General features: G+C 46.7%; 1 protein-coding gene across 1 annotated transcript in view; it reads left to right on the forward strand.

The window, feature by feature from the left end:
• Window positions 1-22,500, forward strand: part of LOC132448620 (receptor tyrosine-protein kinase erbB-4-like) — a 70,852-nt gene that overhangs the window by 20,259 nt on the left and 28,093 nt on the right. The window contains exons 9-14 of the mRNA XM_060040068.1: window positions 8,710-8,864; window positions 9,701-9,745; window positions 11,686-11,818; window positions 15,535-15,657; window positions 16,620-16,718; window positions 21,587-21,772. Of these exons, the coding sequence (XP_059896051.1) occupies window positions 8,710-8,864; window positions 9,701-9,745; window positions 11,686-11,818; window positions 15,535-15,657; window positions 16,620-16,718; window positions 21,587-21,772 (741 nt within the window). The remainder of the gene's footprint in view (window positions 1-8,709; window positions 8,865-9,700; window positions 9,746-11,685; window positions 11,819-15,534; window positions 15,658-16,619; window positions 16,719-21,586; window positions 21,773-22,500) is intronic.

Consider the following 22,500-nt stretch of genomic DNA (forward strand, 5'->3'; position numbering starts at 1 on the left):
CTTGAGATAAGTCTAAATTCAAATGTTTAAATTTGACCATATGTTGACTGTTCTCACTAACCCCACCCCCCAGTGCCACTATACACCAGATAACCAACACCACTCATACCACTCCCCCCCTCCCCCTCCCGTCAGTGATTTGTATGGGGTGGCACATAGATTTAGTGTTTACCACAAATTGAAATTACTTGTGAGGCGGCATGGGGGGGAGAGGGGGGACAGGGGGGGGGAGAGAGGGTGGCGGTGTTGTGTGTGTGTGTGTGTGAGTGCGGACTCTTCACTTCGTGATTTATTGTTTTGGCAGCCAACGTGTGGCTGGTGCAGTTCTGCCATTGATTATATCTCATGTTCCAACTCAAAAGGAAAAGGGCGCACTGCTTTAAAGCTAAGCTCAGCATCATTCCCACTTGCCCATTTACTCCGGTACACACTATAGATGAATCAGAGTCACATATGTGTGTGGGTGCATGTCTCTGTGAGTGAGTGTTTATGTGTGTGTGTGTGTGTGTGTGTGTGTGTGTGTGTGTGTGTGTGTGTGCTTCTGTCTGTGTGTTTGTGTCTCTGTATCTGTGCACATTCAAGTGCATGGTTGCAATTGCTGTACATAATTGCCGCTGTGTACAATCAACCATTGGCAAGTCATTGTGGTGTAACAATGCATTTCCTAAGACTAGGAGTTATTGTCCCGTACTGCAGACACACACAGGACTAGACGAGGATTCTGCGAGAGATGAGGAGTTCGGCTAACGATATAGGTGGTGGGCGGGTGGGCTTTCCTGTTTCAGTGGGAGAGTTTACAGTTTACATTTCATCAACAAAAATGGTAGAGCTCTACGGAAGTAAATGTTGACCTTCCCTCCTCCACTGCCCCATGCCCCTCTCATGGCGATTCTCATGACCCGAAAAACCCGGATCCTTATCTTAACATACGTGCTAACAGAATGTATTAAGACAATGGTTAACATACATGGTTACACTTTATTAATGAAATGGCATGCATCGCATGCTCATTATGCTGGAATATTCAAGTTCAAGTAGTTTATTATAAAAATACGATAATACTTTATTGATTCCAGATGGGACATTTTGAAAAGTATGAATTAGTGCTGCTGTTATTATTATTATTATGTAGAGAGCAGGGAAGGCACTTCATCGAAGTGCCTTGATCGTTGACACAATATTTATATAAAATTATGAACGCTTTCCCTATTAACATCACATTATTATGTTAAAATATTATTCTGATTATACATTACAATAATTTATACATTGTAAATCAAAAATATAACAGTGGATACTATGGATCTGAAACTCTTGATGTCGTGAAATGAGACGTCACAGAAACACAGAAAGGATAGTGAGAAAAAAACAAAATATTCCCTTTTTATAACACGGACATCCTGAAGCAGCTTCCTTGCAGTTTCAAACAGCTCTCTGCGATTGCAATACTCCTCCACATTACAGAGTAACGACCTTAAAACGGCACTTATTGTTGCCATTTTACACTTGAACATGAGCCTATGAGCATAAACCACGAATTTGAACCTTAAACTGAACCCCTTTTACCACATAAATGAACACTGTTTAATCAGAGCAGTGACTGCGTTACTAAAATGTTAACAACTCTGATGCCTTTGCCCTGAGAAGAAAATGAGACGAGCTTGTCAATTAGGCCTCTTTCCTAGCACTAACCTCAGGTGCCACCTCTACCCAAGAGCCAGTGTTTCGGGAAAAATCGAATTAGCGTGTCTGTAATTGCAGCCTATCTTCATTGGCTTGGAAAACGAGTAACATTAAGCACTGTTTTTTAAACAAACCAATTTCAACTCAGGCCGCTGGTTTTTTGTGTGTGCCTTTGTGTCACGACGTGTGTTTGTTTTGTGCATCTGAGGACTAAGGGGTCATTATTCTGCCCTGCCTCCCACACACACACACACACACACACACACACACACACACACACACACACACACACACACACACACACACACACACACACACACACACACACACACACACACACACACACACACACACATAGCACAGTGCTGATTACATTTATTTTGGACTGACGATTGAGAGACCAGACTCTTTTAAATGATACATCCTGGCCTACATCATAGTCAAACAATGCATCAAATACTGGGAACAACATTGACCCAACCCAAAAAGTTCTTCACAGAAGCAGCCATTTCAGGACTTCACAGACTTTGGTTCAGACTTTATAGAAAGGGAGGGTTATGAAGTGAACACGGCCCACTCTCAGTATACCTGAGAATTTGCAACCTTAAAGGGCAAAAGCAAGAATAGATTTTTGCCATTTTGCCAGAGTATAGACTTACAGCATCCAGCCATAGAGCATCACACAAAATAACTTCCCAGACCCCATCCATTTAGTTTTTCCTATTCTAGCCAGCACTCCTATATTATGAAGTGCACTTTAATAATTCGACCCCCATCAAATCATTTGATGTGCCTCTTGCCGGAAGTGGCATTCCAAATGTTAAGTCAAATCAATTTGCGGCAGTTTGTTCAGCTCATCATATTTTTGGATGAACATTTAAAGTCTATTAGGTAGACCTTTTTGGTTCATAAGTCAGATTTATTAATAGAAAAGCACAACAGTCTATGCTGCTGCCACTACTGCGGTTTTATTGGGCATAAAACTGCTTTCACAATGAACCATCAGTCAAACTGTTAACACAGTTCGACCAAGACTAATGGTTTAAAAAAAAAATCCACCTAAAATCTATTTTTGTAAAAAAAAATAAAAAGTTTAACCAAGCATTACATATTGTGCTTATGCACATATCCTCAATATGTGCATAAAATATGTGTCTTTTATTTATCTTTTCATATAAAGACGTCCGAATGAGTGCATGTGCGTGCACATGTCTGTGTGCGTGTCTGCACGTGTGTCTGTGGTGTCTGTGTCTGCACGTGTGATGTGTTAGTAATGTGTTCGATATTGGTTTGCTCCAGCTTCCTGCATATGTGTTTGTTTGTGTGTGTATATTTTTGTTTGTGTGCCTGCGTGCTTGCGTGCCTTAGAATGCGTGAGTGAACGTCGACACGTGCTGGTGTCTGTGGCTAATCTGACGTCTCGGTAATGTGCACCTGTATGGTATTGGTTTGCTACAGCTTCCAGGCTATTGGCTCACAGTAACGCAGGGGGAATGCAGAGCTGAAGCCGCGGGGGGCTGCTGGGAGGGGGGGGGAGGGGGTCGGTCACAAATGGATTACAAATAACAATCATGTTATTGCTACAGAGACCCTTGCAATTGCATTACACCTTACACAACAGGGGGATTTAATGGCTACGGCTAATGCCCTCCGTAAGGGGAGAAACGGAGGAGATCACAGCATGCTGGCAGTCGATCGAGTACGAGCGTAACCTGTGAGACATGCTTTGACCGTGCCGTACGGCCCCCCCCCCCAAAGCCATTCAGGGATTGGCCGTCTTATCGCTCGATCACGGTTCATCCCTCGATGCATGGGATCTGCTGTGTTAACACTTTGCTCTCTGATCCAAACTGATCCTTCCAGTCAAGTCTATTTGATTTTTACGGCCCTTAATTGGGGTTGCAGTCTCAAAGGGTCATATTTAGGACGCCACCTAAAGGTCTCTTTATGGTTTCACGTTCACGCAACGCAAGGGGGTTACGGACCCCTTACGTCTTTGCGGACCCTCCTTGCGTCCAACGCGAGGGCCGGACGTGCGCCTCCCAAAGATCGTAACCTTCCGTCGAGGCGACGCGGCAGCAAGGGCTGTGATTGGTCCGCTCACTGAAACCCGACGCAGAACCATAAACGTTCACGACGGCGTTGAAGCGTCTGCGTGGTCATTGCATTGCGGGAACGTGGAACCATAAAGAGCCCTTATGGTACGGCCACACCAAACGCGTTACCCGCGTAACACGCGTATAAAATCGGCAATTTTTCCATAGGGAACCATTGGTTTACGCGCGTATGAGGCGCGTTCATGCGTTACATGCGTAAAAGCAACATTTTACTCGCGTTAGGGGCGTATGAGGCGCGTATATATACGCGCGTATATATACGCGCGTACATATACGCGCGTACATATACGCGCGTACGCGAGGAGTTCAAAAAATTGAACTTTTTACGCTCATACGCGTGATACTACCGCAATAGCCAATCAGCGTGGAGCTTGACCCGACGTCACTGGCAGAGAGTAGTGACGCTTGCACAGAAGCATACGGCCGACATCTGTCTTTATTCTGGGTGGAAATAGTAACATAGTTACGCCATTAAATGCGTTTATGGAAACATTTTTAGCGAGAAATGTGCATTTTACTTTCATAATGTTCACTCGGTGAATGTGAAGGATGTTTGGTTTGATAGTTATGACGAAGAGTAAACGCTCCGTTCACTTACATGGACAGAGTCTCTGGTTGCTAAGCAACCTCAACGTCTTGGCGGACTATTTCTCTGCTGATCAACACTACGAATGCTGGAAACACACCAGACACACCATGTGAAGTTATTTAACCCGATTATTGTTATTTATATCCGAGATTATTTAATCTAACCCGATCCAAGCTCTATCATGCACCCAAACACGGCGGCGTTTGGGTTTCCTTCCTCGGACTCCTAAATCCAGCGCAGCCACAGGCGCGTAGCTGCGTACGTAGGACCATTTTTGACACAAAATGGTCAAGCAACATTTTAGCTGCGTTAGGGGCGTATGAGCTGCGTATGGTACGCGTTTGGTGTGTTCGTACCTTTAAGCCTTGACCAACCCTCCCCCTCTTTCCTCTCTCCCCTCCCCCCCCCCCCCCCCAAGGGCAAGAATGAGTAGAGTTGAATGAGTACAATGGGAGCCATAATTGACATACTGGGTGGTTTTGCAAGTATTTTTGTTTTTGATTTCCCCTTAGTTTTATGCAGCATTTTAAGTGTTTTCCTTTGAGTACAAGCATGTAGTCCATGGTGATGGTGGGGTGCTGGCCAGTGATATGGCTAGTAGCGGTCGAGTTATCCTAGCCAAGCAGTCACAGTCAGAGCAACACACTGAAAGAGAGTCAGTAGTCGTGTTAGATGGGGCTGGGTGGAGGAAGAACATGTAGGGAACCTCTATTCTATCGGCACCGGGGGTAGGCTAGTGACGGCTAATAGGTCGATTGAGCTTTAATGAGGGCCCCGGGTCACTCCGAGGAGCCGGGGGAGAGGGTAAATAGGTAGGTGTTAAGTACGGTTTCAAATGTTCCGATTCCGTAGCATAATTAAATAATTCGACGAATAACACTAATATCCCATCGTGATAAGAGCATTAGATATGAATCACATTGAGAGTGGCCAGAAACGGTTTATTTTTCCTGTTTCCTTTTCTGACTACTAACTACACCCCATGTTTCTGCACGATTACTGTCACAGAGAGATTTTTATGGTATTCTTTTTTCCGTTGGAGGCGGATGGCGGACGCCTGTGGTTTAACTGCATATCTCACCGGTCCCCCACAGATATATGAGGAGAGGCTCACGGATAGCACATCACGCTCACATCTCCTGTAAAGCCCCAGTGACGCCCCAGGCCACGCTCGAAACAGCCTCTTTCTGTAGGGAGGCCCTTCAAAAGGGTCTGCTGTCACAGTCACAGAACGCGTTTGAGTGTGCACACGCATTTTGCGCACGCATGCATGGTGGCATACACATGCAGCAACTCATCCGGGCGCGTCCACGAACAATACACAAAAGGTCTCCATGAAAAAACGATCAGACATTTGAGCCAGGTGTATTTGTATTTACGCAAGCAATGGTAGGTGCACTAAACATGCACCACGTGAACACATTCTGATCTCTTTTGCGCACATTTGTCTTCAGGTCACTGGCATCACCGCTTGCACGCATTGACCTACTCTCTCAAACATGCACGCTAACCCACTTCCCCAGCGCTGCCAGATACAAGGTTCTTGGGTGAAACAGGAAGATAAATGTGGATTTGCGGTGCAGTGTTTTGTCCAAAAGCGAAGGGCACATCCCTGTATGATTTGGTTTCTCCACAGTCTCTGCCCACACCACGCCCTGTTGCTTTGCTCTGTCACATCATTTACTCGCTCAACATGATGGGGTTATTGGATACAGTCAAGGCACGAAGATACACACACAAACTCAAACACACACAAAAAAACCAACACTGATACACAGTGACACTGCTGTTGACATACACACATGCGAAACAAACTCACACGCACGCTCACGCACACACACACACACACACACACACACACACACACACACACACACACACACACACACACACACACACACAAATAAATGTAAACAAACAAACAAACAAACACATACATGAGCAGAAACACATACACACACATAGCCCCGGGCGGGGGACATGGCGATGTAGGCTGAGTGTCAGGCTCATTGCTCACTCCAGAGAACCCCTCAATTTGCATTCTCCCAACATCTGGCTGGGTGTAAGCCTCTGCGCTAGCTAAAATTGTTTCAGAGCTACACACACACACACACACATGGATACACACACACTCTCGCGCTCATTCACGTTGGTACACACACAGGCATGCATTCACACACATGGACACACGCAATCACAGGAATGCTGCATTATTTTACATATAAACCAGGGTTGCCATTGCATGCTTGTAATATCAAAGCATATTTATCTGTCATTGCTGTCATAACCTGAGGGACCAACATTAATTGAAATCTGTGTGTGTGTGCGTGTGCGTGTCTGTGTGTGTGTGTGTGAGGATGTTTGGGGTCTGTGTGTGCAGGGGGGGGGGCGGTATTTGTCACCGTTGGATGCGCAGGTTTTTCTGCACGTTCTTGTGTGTTTCCGCGCTATTTTTCATGGAGATCTTTAAGGCCTGTAGCATCAATAACATCCCTCGCCTCTCATCTGCTCGCTCCCGTCGCCCTCTCTGCGCTCCTTCACTGCCCTCCACTCTCGTCTTCCTCTATTTCATTTGTCTCTGCGTTTCCCGTTCCATTCATTTCCATTTCTACCTCTCCTCTCACCCCCTCCTCCACCCTCCTCTCCTCTGAGTGTTTGTCTCCTTTCGTCTCATCTCCTCTGCTGTTTTCCTCTCCTCTCCCTGCTTTCCCGCCTCTTCCATACTATATTAGCTCCATAAATCCTGTCCTAGGCGGGTTGTTATGGCCATTGTGTGTGCGGTGAGCGATGGTTATTATCTGCCTGCCTCGCTCGCTCTTGCTTTATGTGTATCGTCTGTTTTCCCTCCCCCCATCCCCTTTCTCTCTTGCTCTCTCGCTCTCGCTCTCTCTCTCTCGCTCTCTCTCTCTCACTCTCTCTCTCTCTCTCTCGCTCTCTCTCTCTCACTCTCGCTCTCTCTCTCCCGCTCTCTCTCCCTCCCTCTGCACGCTCGCGCTGTGTCTGTTCCCACCCCTGTCTCTCTCCTTCAACCCCATGTCCCACTTCTGAGTCGTTTTATTCCCCTTCCTTATCTCCTCGACTGACTGTCACCATCTACTTCTACTGCTCCCCGCTACACCCTGCCATGGCCATCACTCCCCCCTCCCCCCCAACCCAACCACACACACACACACACACACACACACACACACACACACACACACACACACACACACACACACACACACACACACACACACACACACACACACCTCCCTTGTTTCCTTTTGAAGAATTTTGACTTCCATGCTCCCCACACCTCGCACCTCAAAAGACGAGTCCCACCACTGCCACACACCAAGCCGCCTCTTGCACTACACCTCACACCACGGCCCACCCAACGCCTCACACCGCACCTTAGCCAACACCTCACTCCACACCTCAAACGACATTTCAGTCCACATAAAGCCTCACGCCACCAAGTCTCACATTGCAAGTTTTTACATCACACGTGCCTCCCGCCACGCCTCACTCCACGCCTCACTCCACGCCTCACTCCACGCCTCACTCCACGCCTCCCGCCACGCCTCACTCCACATTTCACACCGCCCCTAACACCCCGCCACGCCTCACTCCACCTCTCACTCCACCTCTCACACCACCTCTCACACCACACCAAGCCTCACTCCACCTCTCACACCACCTCTCACACCACCTCTCACACCACCTCTCACACCACGCCGCGCCTGACAAGGCACCTCACCAACAGGCTTACACCCCCCCCCCCCCCCCCCCCCCCACGTCTCACATTACACCACAGCTCACACCAGGCCTCAAACCACACCTCACCAAACGTCTCACACATAACGCCTCACCCCATACCTCACACTGCAGCTCAAACCACACCTCACCACACCTCACACTCCAGCGCCCACCACACCTCACGCCCATAACTCTTCCTTCATGCGCACTGTTGCCCATTCATGCATACCTGTTGAACATTGCAAATATGTGCAGCCGTTTGTGGTACAGAAACTGCATTCTGTGGTGTGTGTGTGTGTGTGTGTGTGTGTGTGTGTGTGTGTGGAAGATTACCGGTTTAGGCAGCCTCCCCTGGCCCGGGTCAGACTGATTAGACTCTGGGGCTTGGGGAGGCTGCCTCGACCAACCGTCATTCACACACACTCCCACAGGCATTTAGAAAGATATTCCAGGCAGCTTGCCCGTTGGACAATGTTGTATAGGAGTCTGATTTCAATTAAATAGTGCCATCTTTGCTCACACCTGTTGCCTGAATGCATCGTTGCATCTTCTTGTTTTTTTCACTCTTTCGTCTGCAAGGGTGCGGACCACTGTGTGAGATGCCTCCACTTCAAGGACGGTCCCAACTGTGTGGAGAAGTGTCCTGACGGCCTGCAGGGTACCAACAGCTTCATCTTCAAGTACGCAGAGGCCAACAACGAGTGTCACCCCTGCAACGCCAACTGCACCCAGGGGTGAGTTGTTTGTGTGTGTGTGTGTGTGTGTGTGTGTGTGTGTGTGTGTGTGTGTGTGTGTGTGTGTGTGTGTGTGTGTGTGTGTGTGTGTGTGTGTGTGTGTGTGTGTGTGTGTGTGTGTATATTTAACTGCAAGTTTGTGCAGTTCAGAGTATAAACTGATTGTGTGTGTGGTGTGTGTGTGTGTGTGTGTGTTTGTCGTTACACAGTGGCTTATTACAAGACACAATAATGGTAATGAAATGGTCGATTTTGTGCTCTCCAAAATAGTGCACATTTAAAACTCCATCAATAATAATACATTTAAATGCTAGATATATTCAGACCAGAAAGAATGGATTATATAGATAACATGTGCCAGGTCTGTCTGTAACTGTCCGTGTGTTACTCAGAGACCCTGTCCCTGTCTAAACAGCGAAAGACCTGAGCAAACATGTTGAACATGCTGATGATAAACTTGTACATCCAAACTGAAACAAAGACATACACACAAGGGAACATATCATTTGAGTGTGTGTGTGTGTGTGTGTGTGTGTGTGTGTGTGTGTGTGTGTGTGTGTGTGTGTGTGTGTGTGTGTGTGTGTGTGTGTTTGCATGTGTGTCTGAGTGCTACCATTCTCTGATGAGTGACAGACACATGGTCCTTACCTGCATAACAATGCCCGCACAAATGGAAAACACACGCTGCTGACACGCTGTCAAAAGATACAGCACTATAGGCGTGGGCCGGCTCACACTGACACTTGAAGCAGAGTGATATGGCCCTAAAGAAGGAGAACAAGAGAACTCGAAATGCTATATTTATGTTGCTGTGTATGTCCCCATTCTTCTCGTAGGTGCATTGGTCCAAGGTTGCAAGATTGCATTGGCTGGATGGACAGGTAACGGCTCCCTAGATGTGAAGTTACATTAAACAATCAAAACACAAAAATGAATGCACACACACACACACACACACACACACACACACACACACACACACACACACACACACACACACACACACACACACACACACACAGACAGACGTGTACATTCTAAATGTTTCTCTCTCTCTGTCTCTCCCCCCAAATCTTACACGTACAGACACACACAGCAAACATTAACATCAATCAGAATGTGATTTGCGGTGGGCTCTTCTGCCAGGAATCGCCATGTGTGCACATTTAGTTGTTGATACCTCTTCTTGCAGATGCCTTTGTGTGCACAATTCCATTAATAATAGATAGCCTAATAGATTTGCCACATGGAACTTCACCACACATTTCAGACACTATGAGCCCCATTTCACCACACGATCGTTTCTATTTTGCCTGTAATAAAACCAATACACTCTCCACCAATCCCAAATCTCTCTCTCACTCTCACTCACTCACTCACTCACTCACTCACTCACTCACTCACTCACTCACTCTCACACAAACACATGCACACGCACAGACCTTAGAATGCATGTGTGAGAGTCAGTGAGTGAAAAAGCGATTAAGGTGCTTTAATGGTGCTCCTAGTTTAGCGTGTGATGCAATGATATTCAGGCGGGGGAGCTTGCAGTGCCCCACCTCCCCCCTCCCTGGGATTTAAATAGACCTGAGAGTTGCCTCTTCCAAATTACGTTTTCCCTATATATACGGAAGGGAATTTACTTTCTCCTGGGGGGTAAGGATTCTTGTTTGCAAATCAGTGTCAGTGATATTCAGTGAGATGACCAAGGGGAACATAGTACCCTGCCCCTACACTAGTAGGGATATCCTTCCATATGTTATGTATTGGTTTTTTTTTACGAACTGATTGCCGGGTTAACGACTACACATTAACATGGCCGGCTCTTTCCCGCCAGCTTTTCTGTTAAATTAAATGTCCTCCTCCTCCTCTTTCTCTTCCTTTCTGTCGCACTAATATCCATCTCATCTGTGTGTTCTCCCGTCAGCGCACACACAGGATTGACCCGGGTCAATAAAAGTAGCGTAATATATTTAAGCAATAGATCACGCCAGGCTGTGGTATGTGCTCATTATACCACTGTTAAGGGGCGTTGTCCGGCCCCGACGCGCAGCCGAGGGCCGGCGACCCCCTTCACAGCGAAAAAAAAGTAGTCCCTCCTGGCTGCCTTCAAAATGCACGACGGTCGCTATGCAACACACTTTAGCGTCCCTCCGAGAGAACGGTTGTAACGGTTTCCCCTTCAAGGCGCGGAGTGATACTCACAAAATGATTGGGCGTCATAGCAGTTATGTATACGCTCATTATACAACAGTTAGGAACCAATCAGATCGCTGGATTTAGGCCCCCCGTTGTATAAATTCACATATATATATATATATATATATATATATTCAACATAATATTGATAGTAAGATACACAACATAACAAAAGAGGGATGGGAGACAAACAACATGACGCAAAGGTGAGAGGATTCAAAACGGGGACGACGCAAAAAATAAACACGATGATACAAATACAGAAGCTTCGACCGTGGTTAAATGGACTGCATTTATATAGCTCTTTTATCCAAAGCACTCTACAATATCGCCTGACATTCACCCATTCAGGCACACATTCATGGCGGGGTCAACCATGCAAGGCGACAGCCAGCTCGTCGGGAGCAGTTACGGTAAGGTGCCTTGCTCAGGGACACCTCGACACACTCGGAGGAGCCCGGGGATCAAACCAGCAACCTTGTGGTTGCCAGCAAACCCGCCCTAACCTCCTGAGCTACTGCCGCCGTGGTACCCGTGTTCAACGCGTATCCAAGCCTGAAGACGCCTCAATGGCACGTTATGAACTGCATAGTGTGTTCCTCTCTCCCCCTCCGCCCTCCAGGACACCACTGATCGCAGCCGGGGTGATCGGGGGTCTGTTCGTGGTGGTCATCGTGGGGCTGACCGTGGCCGTGTCCGTGCGTCGGAAGAGCATCAAGAAGAAACGGGCGCTCCGTCGCTTCCTGGAAACCGAAGTGAGCATGGCTGTGTTTTTGTGTGTGGGTGTGTGTGTGTGTGTGTATGTGTGCGTCTGAAATAGACATTTTCTGTGAATGTTTTAGAGAAATCTTTGTGTGTGTGCGTGTGTGTGTCTGTGTGTGTGGTTGTGTGCATGCATGTATGTGTGTGTGTGTCTGTGTGTGTGTGTGCAGGTCTGAGAAAGCATGTGTGTGTGTGTGTGTGTGTCTGTGTGGTTGTGTGCATGCATATATGTGTGTGCGTTGTGGTAACCCGGTCCTCGGTTGGACCGGGTTCCACGGACAAAACTCGCTTGGCCTTCGGGTTTTAGCCATGGCAGGCATTTATTTAACAGTCAACTTAAACGATCAAACGAACAATGAAGGAGACGCGGTCTCGGGCCTCCGTGGGCCTCTAGGCTCTCTCCTTGCCACGAGCCCTTCCTTCCTGCACCCGACCCGTGCTGTGCTGTGCTGTGCCTCCTTTTAAAATGGCTCCCGTGCTTTCGGGCCAGGTGTCCCCCAATCACCCTGATTGGGGTGCCGAAAGGGCTGCTCTCCATCGCCGGCTGGTGGGTGGGGGTGGTACACCCCGTCCTCCACGGTACCCCGGGCCCGTCCAGGCCGAGGACCACGTGGCGGGATGCCACAGCGTGTGTTTATGTTGATGCGTGCATGAATGCATATGTATGTGTGTGTGTTGGTGTGTGTGTTTGTTTGGAGTGTACACTCCAAAATAAAAAGTGTACACTCACGAGTACACTTCATACCATACAGGGAAGGAAAAAAAGGGGCATGAGAGGGAAGTAGTGGAGGTAACATACATGAAGTGGAGCCAAACTTTAAAGCCCTCAGCCTCCTAAAGCTTCAGAAAGACAGAGTGGAATGGCTGCACTCTTCCCCTTGAGAACACTTTGCCAGTGGTTAAGGGCTCTTCCCTGCGCTATACTTGAGAAGAGTTATCGTAACTTTTCCCCCCACTCTTATACCCGGGCTATTATATGTGCTCTGCATCTCTGCTCTCTAGGCTTCTAGGTTCTAGTAACACATGGCAGATCAAATATCCACCATTTGTCTAAACCTGGAAACTTGTAATGACTTGTACGTACAACTCGGCAAACTATGTACTCGACGGTGCTCCAAACGGGCGGGGAAGTAGATGAGAAGGAAATGTTGGAGTTCAGAAAAGTCCCCTTCACAGAGACTGCTGTCTCATCTTTATCACCACGAAATCCAGCCCTCTCTCTCTCTCTCTCACCATACCAAAATGTCACGCAATAAAAACAGCGTTACATGTAATCTAGTCATCTATATAGTGTTTTCCCAGCCAGGGAACAAACTTAACTCAATTCCACCATCACATCTTTATAACAAGACACAATTGGCTAGCAGTGGCTCATAATGGTATTTCTTCCTACAGTATTTCTATGGGGTTTGCATTAGACCGTTTCAGCACCATGTTGTACAGTGGAAGAGTGGACAGCTCCACTGCAATGTCACCGGCAGCCTTCTGTGTGGACAGCTCCCCCTTAGGTTCCTCATGCACTTTACAACTTAGCCTCGGTTCAGATGTGACGTCTGGTGGAACTAGGCAGATAGGGGGGGTCATGAATCCTTGCGTCAGCCTGGTTTACAGTCACGCAGTTTCCGTTCTCTGTCTCCCTATCAGCAGTCCCCGGAGCGAGATTCATATATAAACATGACACGATGGAGCACAACAGCAACCTTTTTTTTTTTTTCAATGTAGAATTTGAGGAAGCAATATTCTAAATATGTAACGGACACGGATGTCCCTCTTTTGGAATTCCTCAGGGCTCCCGAGAAACTTACCGTCTCACATGTAGATGGAAAAGTTCTGCCCTCTCCCTCGCCAATTACGCCCACGTGAAGCCCCTCGCTCCAGGCGCACTGTCGCGAGGGGAGGACCCCTTGAGTAATGAGGTGCTGGTGGAACTGAACGTCGGCTGATACTTAGACACTTAGCCGGACAGAACAGACACCGTGAACCAGAATATAGGGACGTACACCAAGCATGTGTACCCTGGAGGGGGAACCTCAGTGTAGAACCTCGGACAGTGCCATTTTGAGTGAATCGTGTCCCACGCAAAAAGATTCAGCGAAATGGAATGGAAAACACATTTACAAGGCAGATCAATAGGTGTGTTATCCAAACTACTCATCTTGAAGTCATTTTCAGAGACAAACGTTCACGCCAAAGGGAGTCCAGGGGGGGATTATTATAGCTTGTTCATTGCATGCGCCACGATAAACAGAGGGCTGTGGATGTTTAAAGAAAGGTTTATCGAGAGCTCGGATGCTGGACTGTATGTACCGATGCCAGATATTGATTGTGGACAATTGTTTTGTGTGTGTGTGTGTGTGTGTGTGTGTGTGTGTGTGTGTGTGTGTGTGTGTGTGTGTGTGTGTGTGTGTGTGTGTGTGTGTGTGTGTGTGTGTGTGTGTGTGTGTGTGTGTGTGTGTGTGTGTGTGTGTGTGCGCGTGTGTGTGCGTGCGGTTGTCCTTACCCTGTCCCAACTCCCTTAATCTTCCTCTCTCCCTCTCTCTTTCTTTATCTTTCTCTCTCACTTCCTTGCTCCTCTTGTGATTTAGAATTCCATTTAAATTAAGAACAGCGATTGTTTTTTAATCAGACGGCAGCCTTGAGCCAGGGGGGACAGTGACTGCGGACCAACGCCCCAGCGCATTTCCCACACCAGCCTCTCTCTCTCTCTCTCTCTCTCTCTCTCTCTCTCTCTCTCTCTCTCTCTCTCTCTCTCTCTCTCTCTCTCTCTCTCTCTCTCTCTCTCTCTCTCTCTCTCTCTCCCATAATATCATAGTCGCTTATTTTCATCTAATTTCCTTCCTATTCTTTTCTCTTTCGCTGTTTCATTTCATCATGTGGTTCCTCCTCCACTGACTCTGCACCAACTTCTAATCTCTCTCTCGCTCTCTGTCTCTCGTTTGCTCGCTCCTACACACCCATTTGTTCCTCCACTCGAGCAGTAATGAGACCAATGAGTGTGTGCTCCTCTTCAAGCTCTGTAATTATCTGACTGTCTGCTTCACCCCCCTCTCCACACACACACTCATACACACACACGCACACACCACACACATGCACACACACACACACACACACACACACACACACGCACACACACACAGACACGCACACATACGCACACACACACACACACACACACACACACACACACACACACACACACAGACACGCACACATACGCACACACACACACACACACACACACACACACACACACACACACACACACACACACACAACAATGTCTCATTTGTGGCTTCCTCCTCATCTATCCGTCCCATTCTTGCTGCGATTCTTTCCACTTTCAATCTTGCACCTGTGAGTGTAGAGTTAATGGGCACGTAGGGCACGTGTTACCTGAGGAGCGAAAGATTCACAGAAGACTGCCCGAACAGAGTGTGTTGGAAGAATCCACGCTACTCGAGTAATTCAGATTCTATTACAATGCCATCGGAGTAAAACCAGGCCGACTCGCTGATTGCACTTTATTCATGCGCATAGGACATGTGTTTCACTCTCTGCAAATGAAAAATCAAACCAAACTGTTGAACGACACAAAAACAGCAGGGTGTGAAGGAGAACATTTACGTTACATTCCAGCTCGGCCGGTGAGTGTAGAATGCCTAAACAGATGTGAAGATGATTTAAATTCTCGGTTTCCCCTCTAAAGCTGGTGGAGCCGTTGACGCCCAGCGGGACCGCACCCAACCAGGCTCAGCTGCGCATCCTCAAAGAGACGGAGCTGAAGCGAGTCAAGATCCTGGGCTCCGGCGCGTTCGGCACCGTTTACAAGGTAATGACGTTGCCCTTCACTCATTGTATTTAAAGGACAGATTTGATTGGGCCGGTCCTTCGGGTGGCCAATGGCAAATCAATCAATTTGTGCGGGAGGGTGGGGGTGGTTGGGGGGGGTCTCGGGGGCGTTGGGGGGCTCTCCTTTTCTCTCTTTGCCCGCCCTTGTCCACGCCCCTGAGACAATGGGAGAAGTCACTTGGATTGCTCATCGTCTCTGTTATCCTGGCAGGAATCCATCCCCCAAAATGCCTGCTATCTGCTTCTCTCTTATTCTTTCATTCTTATAAAGAAGAAAAATAGAGAGAGAGAGAGAGAGAGAGAGAGAGAGAGAGAGAGAGAGAGAGAGCGCGCAAAAAAGGCAAAGAAAAAGAAAGATTGCAGGCTGGTTAATGAGAGGAAATGAGACAGCGGGATGAGGGGGAGGAGAGGAAGGGGGAAGAGAATAAGTAATGGCCGCCGCTGAGATCCCGGGGCTCCAGAGTGAAATAAGTAGCCAGTTGCGGTCACGGCCCATGGGGAGGGGGGACTGAGTTGGGGGGGAGTGGGCTTAAAGAGACACCATCCAGACTACACCGCTTTAGTTACAGCTTTCTGTCTGCTTAGGATGCTAAGCCCCTAGTATGTTCCATAGCCCATATCGATTGTGAAGAGTTTGTAACACAAGTTTCATAGAGATACATATAATAAAGTAAAAAGTCGAAGGAATTGCATAAGGTGTATGACTCTTTCTCTCTGGATATCTATTTTTGTCTCCGTCCGTCCGTCTGTGTTTGTGTGCGTGTATGTTTGTGTGTGTGTTTGTGTTTGTCCTTGTCTCTCGGCCTGCATGTCTCTATACCATTGTTTGTGTGTGTGTGTGTGTGTGTGTGTGTGTGTATATGTGTGTGTTTGTGCTTGTCTGCCGGCCTGCATGTCTCTATCCTTTTGTATGTGTGCGTGTGTATGTGTGTTTCCCTGCAGGGCATTTGGGTCCCAGAAGGCGAGACGGTGAAGATTCCCGTTGCAATAAAGATTCTGAGTGAGGCAACAGGACCTAAGGCCAACGTCGAGTTCATGGATGTGAGTCATTCCACAACAAACATATTTATGTATTTATAAATCCATAATTTTTCAACATCCCCATGAGCAGCTTATGATAGCTACAGTACACAATAGTTCCCTTTTATGATGATATGTTATATGATATAAATATATGTTCTCAAATGTAATACTTAAACAGAAAACCCGAAATACAATCATAAAAGTGTGTGCGCATCGCCTCATTTAATACAAAGCCGTAACTGAAATGAGCGGAGTTCCCCACAAATGTCACACACGAATGCATGCACTCACACATGTACACACACACACACACACACACAGATACGCACACACAAACAGACACACATTGGCAGGCTCAAACACACACACACTCACAACCATCTCATTTGCTTCTTCCGTCTCGTCTATCCTCATACTCACACTTACACACACAGACACACATACTCACACTTACAGTCACACTCACACTCACACACACACACACAACAACCACACACATGCAGAACAGGCACCAACAAGAAGCAGAGGGATGCATCTATAAAACATGCAGTGCACAGCTCATTTCAAAAAGAAAAAATTAATGTAAAAAAACATCAAATTATCTTCCTGTGATGATGCAACGGAGATGAAATAACTCACAACAACATTGACACACATACGTCTTCTCTAACACACACACACACACACACACACACACACACACACACACACACACACACACACACACACACACACACACACACACACACACACACACACATTTACAGACATGCACACACACACAATATCACACAAATGTGATCAAACGTTGCACGACCTAGTTGCACTTTCATAATGCACTTGTCTTGACTAACTCAAGTAAATGGGCTGGGGAGTGCATAACTGTTGTACCATTAGGCCTGCCTTTGATGTTGGCCGTGCAGTCATTTTTCTAGTCATTCATCCCCGATACTGTCATGGGGAAATATACAGACACATACCAAGAGACAAATTGCCCAGCATAAGTATTCTAAATAGGTTGTTATGGGTTGTGTTTGAGGGATAAATGCACTCGGGCTCAGGAAGAGAGTGGCAAGAGACGGAGAAACTATCGAACATTTTATCAATGCCTATTTTTCAGAGACTATTCACTTTGAGGCCAACCAATACAGGGCCATACCACTGATTGTGGTTGTCAATGGAGTTAAATAACCTGTGATTTGGGATACTGGAGTGCTATCAATGCAAGAGGACAAGAATGGAAGACAGTAGTATGATTATACTGTAAGCGTATACAGTAAGGTAATAAACAAAAGATACAGTCGTCGACAGAGAACTGAAAGCCAGACATTCTGGCTCCCTTCATTTTAAACTGTGGACAAAACAAGCTATTAGGCCTTCAGACTGGCACTTACATGTAAAACAATATCCCGCAAACCGACCAACTACATTGTCCGTCAACCATTTACATAACTCTGCCCCATGGCGTTAGCTTAATGTTGTCTTGATTAGTAGCGCTGCATTCTTTATGACTCTCCAGTCAAGCCATTGATGTCCCTGCTGCGCATTATCAGAATCCACTAAAGATGTAGATCAATAGGTGGATTACTATGTGCTTGGGCTGAAGATTGATGTGGAGCGTGGAGCTTGGCCTTCATTAAAGGAAGTCTGTGTACAAACCCTGCTATTACCAAATGTACTGGATGAAAAATGGGGCAGAAAAAGCCCTGTAGTAAAAGACAGGGTCACCGACGGTTTAGCAGTGCTTTGCTCTCGGGAGGTTAGGAGTTGACTTCTTAAAGAATGTCATTTGCCTTGACTGCTGTCCCCATCATCCGATCATGCCCCTACATTGTCTTCAGTATTTTATTTTGCACGCTAAATTACTTGTTTGAACAACTTATATATCTGATTGAATGTTCAATGGAAGTGCAACAAGACTGAACGATTGGCAATAATGGCCAAGGAAGATCCATATCCTGTTCCGAAAACATTCATGTTTAACAACAATGTTGTTCAATTCGACGGGAATACAACAAATATTTTAAACAACAAAGGGCTAATAACTACCCAAAAAAACGATCAGGCTTTTAGGTATAGATATAGTTACATATATATGTGTCTATTTATTTTACAAATTCGATTTTAGCTACTGTGCACCACATATGTATTATCGGGAGTTCCATGCATTCCTGATTGACTTCCCCGTTGCACGTTTACAGTTTTATAGCGAGTAGAGCAGCGACATCAGATATTCAGGATACATTAGATCATTGTTCTGGGGCAATGGTATCATGCCTACCGATCAACTGGGGCAGGGATCTTGACTACGTTGCTCCAGATGAAGCAGAACAACTTGGCGGGAACAGGGCGTGCCCCATGGTGGGTCCCAGGGTAGCCCCCGTAGCAGTATGCACACATAGAAGGAGGAGGCTCTTCCGTTGCCCTCAATGCCAGTGGGATTTACCATTACTCGTGTCTGCCGCCATCACCATGCATCTCCTGCTGATGAGTGTATGTTTTTCATTATGCGAACACTGTAATGCATTGCCCCCCAATAAATCCTCTCTCTCTTTCTCTCTCTCTCTCTCTCTCGCTCTCTCTCTCTCTTGCTGTCTCTCTTGCTTGCTCTCACTCTCTCTCTCTCTTTCTTGCTGGCTCTCTCTTTTTATCCTTCTCTCTCGCTCTCTCTCGCTCTCTCTCTCTCTCTCTCGCTGGCTCTGTCTCTCTTTCTTGCTGGCTCTTTCTTTTTCTCTCCCTCTCCCTCTCTCTCTCTCTCTCTCTCTCTCTCTCTCTCTCTCTCTCTCTCTCTCTCTCTCTCTGTCTCTCTCGATATATATATATATATATATATATATATATATAGAGAGAGAGGAGGAATAATGGGGTATGCACACTAATTAAAGACAAACGGCAGCAGCATCAGAATCTTTCATCATGTGTATCTCACGTGCACATATCCGCAGATATGTAGAACAGAATCATGTGGATAGTTGAATATCATTATTGCATCATCTTAGCACAGTTATCTGTCGTTTCACTTCATCAAAACGTATGAATGTATATAGTCGAATATTGTCTAATATTTATTCACACTTTGAAATCAGACCATTATGAAAGGTAACTCCCGATGAAGAATAATTAGTTCAGCTTTGTCACATGGTTTGAACCAGTGACTTGGGCTTCTGTGTGTGTGTGTGTGTGGTGTGTGTGTGTGTGTGTGTGTGTGTGTGTGTGTGTGTGTGTGTGTGTGTGTGTGTGTGTGTGTGTGTGTGTGTGTGTGTGTGTGTGTGTGTGTGTGTGTGTGTGTGTGTGTGTGTGTGTGTGCGTGCGTGCGTGCGTGCGTGCGTGCGTGCGTGCGTGCGTGCGTGCGTGCGTGCGTGCGGAAGCATATATGTAGCAAAACTCAAATGGCAATGCAATTTGGAATTACATTATGCATTTGACAATGCATTATGCAATTTTATCATGTAATTTGTAAATACGTTATTCAAAGTGTATTTTAAAATGCAAAGTGACAATGCAATCCTCAATTAAATTTGCAAAAGTTCTAACAATACAAATAGAATAACATTTTGTCAAATTCTTTGAGTTCCTTTATACAAATTGAAAAGCTATAGCGTCCCCGTGATTGCAATCCACTTCGCCACGCTCCGTGTGTTGCGATATTCAAATGACATTTCAATCCGCAAAACGGAATCCAAAACGGAATCCAAAGAGGAATCCAAAAAGTCAATATGCAAAGTGGCAAACGTATCAGCCAATCAGCGTCTGGGCGGGAACTACGTCACTTGCTCGTAATTTCCTTGTTCACTTCTAGTTCGTATGTGTCAGGTCCATGGTCACCAATGGAGATTATTGATACGCTCCGAAGTTTGGCCGATGATGTGGAGAACAATCGTGTTGAAGACACAGATGCAGTAGATAGAGTGCGTGTTCTGGGAGATAGGATAGACGACTTATCCTCACGGGTACGTTTTGACGCCAGTGTGGTAAACACAAAGATTTCCAAAGTGCTACAGGCACTGGGTGCGAAACATAGGGTCGGGAGACCCACCGTCTCCACCCACTCCTCACCTACAAAGCTCTCCAGAACCTAGCCCCCAGTTACCTCTGGGACCTCCTCCAAGAATACACTCCCTCCCGCTCCCTCCGGTCAACCTCTGCTGGACAACTATGTATCCCCACATCACGACTCATTACGAATGGGTGCCCGGTCATTCAGCTGTTCTGCACCCAGGCTCTGGAACTCCCTCCCCCCACACATAAAACAGTCTGACACAATAGAAAGTGACGTAGTTCCCGCTGGTGGCTGATACGTTTGCCACTTTGCATATTGACTTTTTGGATTCCTCTTTGGATTCCTCTTTGGATTTCCTCTTTGGATTCCGTTTTGGATTCCGTTTTGCGGATTGAAATGTCATTTGAATATCGCAACACACGGAGCGTGGCGAAGTGGATTGCAATCACGGGGACGCTATAGCTTTTCAATTTGAATAAAGGAACTCAAAGAATTTGACAAAATGTTATTGTATTTTTATTGTTATAACTTTTGCAAATGTAATTGAGGATTGCATTGTCACTTTGCATATTAAAATACACTTTGAATAACGTATTTACAAATTACATTATGAAATTGCATAATGCATTGTCAATTGCATAACGTAATTACTTATTGAATTGCAAATTGCATTGCCATTTGAATTTTACATATACATATATATATATATATGTATATATATGTATACTTTTTACTACATATATGCTTCCATACGTGCGTGCGTGCGTGCGTGCGTGCGTGCGTGCGTGCGTGCGTGCGTGCGTGCGTGCGTGCGTGCGTGCGTCCCGCCACCATGCTCTCCTCCACCCACATGCCCTGTCTAAGTGTGTCACCTGTCCCCACCCAGGAGGCCCTGATCATGGCCAGCATGGAGCACCCCCACCTGGTGCGTCTGCTGGGGGTGTGTCTGAGCCCCACCATCCAGCTGGTCACCCAGCTCATGCCCCACGGCTGCCTGCTCGACTACGTCCACGAGCACCAGGACAACATCGGCTCCCAGCTGCTGCTCAACTGGTGTGTCCAGATCGCCAAGGTAAGCGCACAACCTTTTTGCTTTCTGGTTTACAGGCCTGGTTATATTTATGAGCAGTCGTTGCTGGCTAGCTGGCTGCCTGGCTAGCTGGGTAGTTAGCTGGCTGGCTGGTATAGCTGGCTGGTTGGCTGGTTTAGCTGTTTGTTTGACTGGCTGGCTAGCTGACTGATTGGTATAGCTAGCTAGCAGGCTGTTGGTTTAGATGGCTGTTTGGCTGGCTGGCTGGCTAGCTGACTGACTGGCTAGCTGGTAGTGTGCTGTGGCCTCAACATCATCATTCAATAGATATTCTTTCTCCCTGGTTTGTTGTTCATTGATCTGAGCGCATCGCTGCTCCAGCCGGTTGGCGATTGGTGGATGTTTCTGTGTTCTTTGTATGTTGACTTGGTGTGTAATTCGGTTGGACAAACCTGGCCATGTGATCACTCTTTCTCAAACTGTTTTCACCCACTGCCCTTGAACCGCAGCCTTTGGGGCGAACTTAGACCTAGACATTAATAAGGCCAAACAGAAAGTGAATAGCGAATCTTTAACTTAAATATTATATCTTGTCATAGAGATATGTTTAATGCGATTTGTTGACTTCAAATTCCGTGGTCTGATGGCGTCCAATGAGAATGAGACGCACATATAAACAAACAGGCAGCACAGGTTTACACATTCAATAATCAACTGCGTTGTTTTCTTGAGTGTGGCCCAGCATTATCTGCTCCAGATCCCAGCGGTCG

The sequence above is a fragment of the Gadus macrocephalus genome, chromosome 20, assembly GCF_031168955.1.
Source record: "Gadus macrocephalus chromosome 20, ASM3116895v1".
NCBI lineage: Eukaryota > Metazoa > Chordata > Actinopteri > Gadiformes > Gadidae > Gadus > Gadus macrocephalus.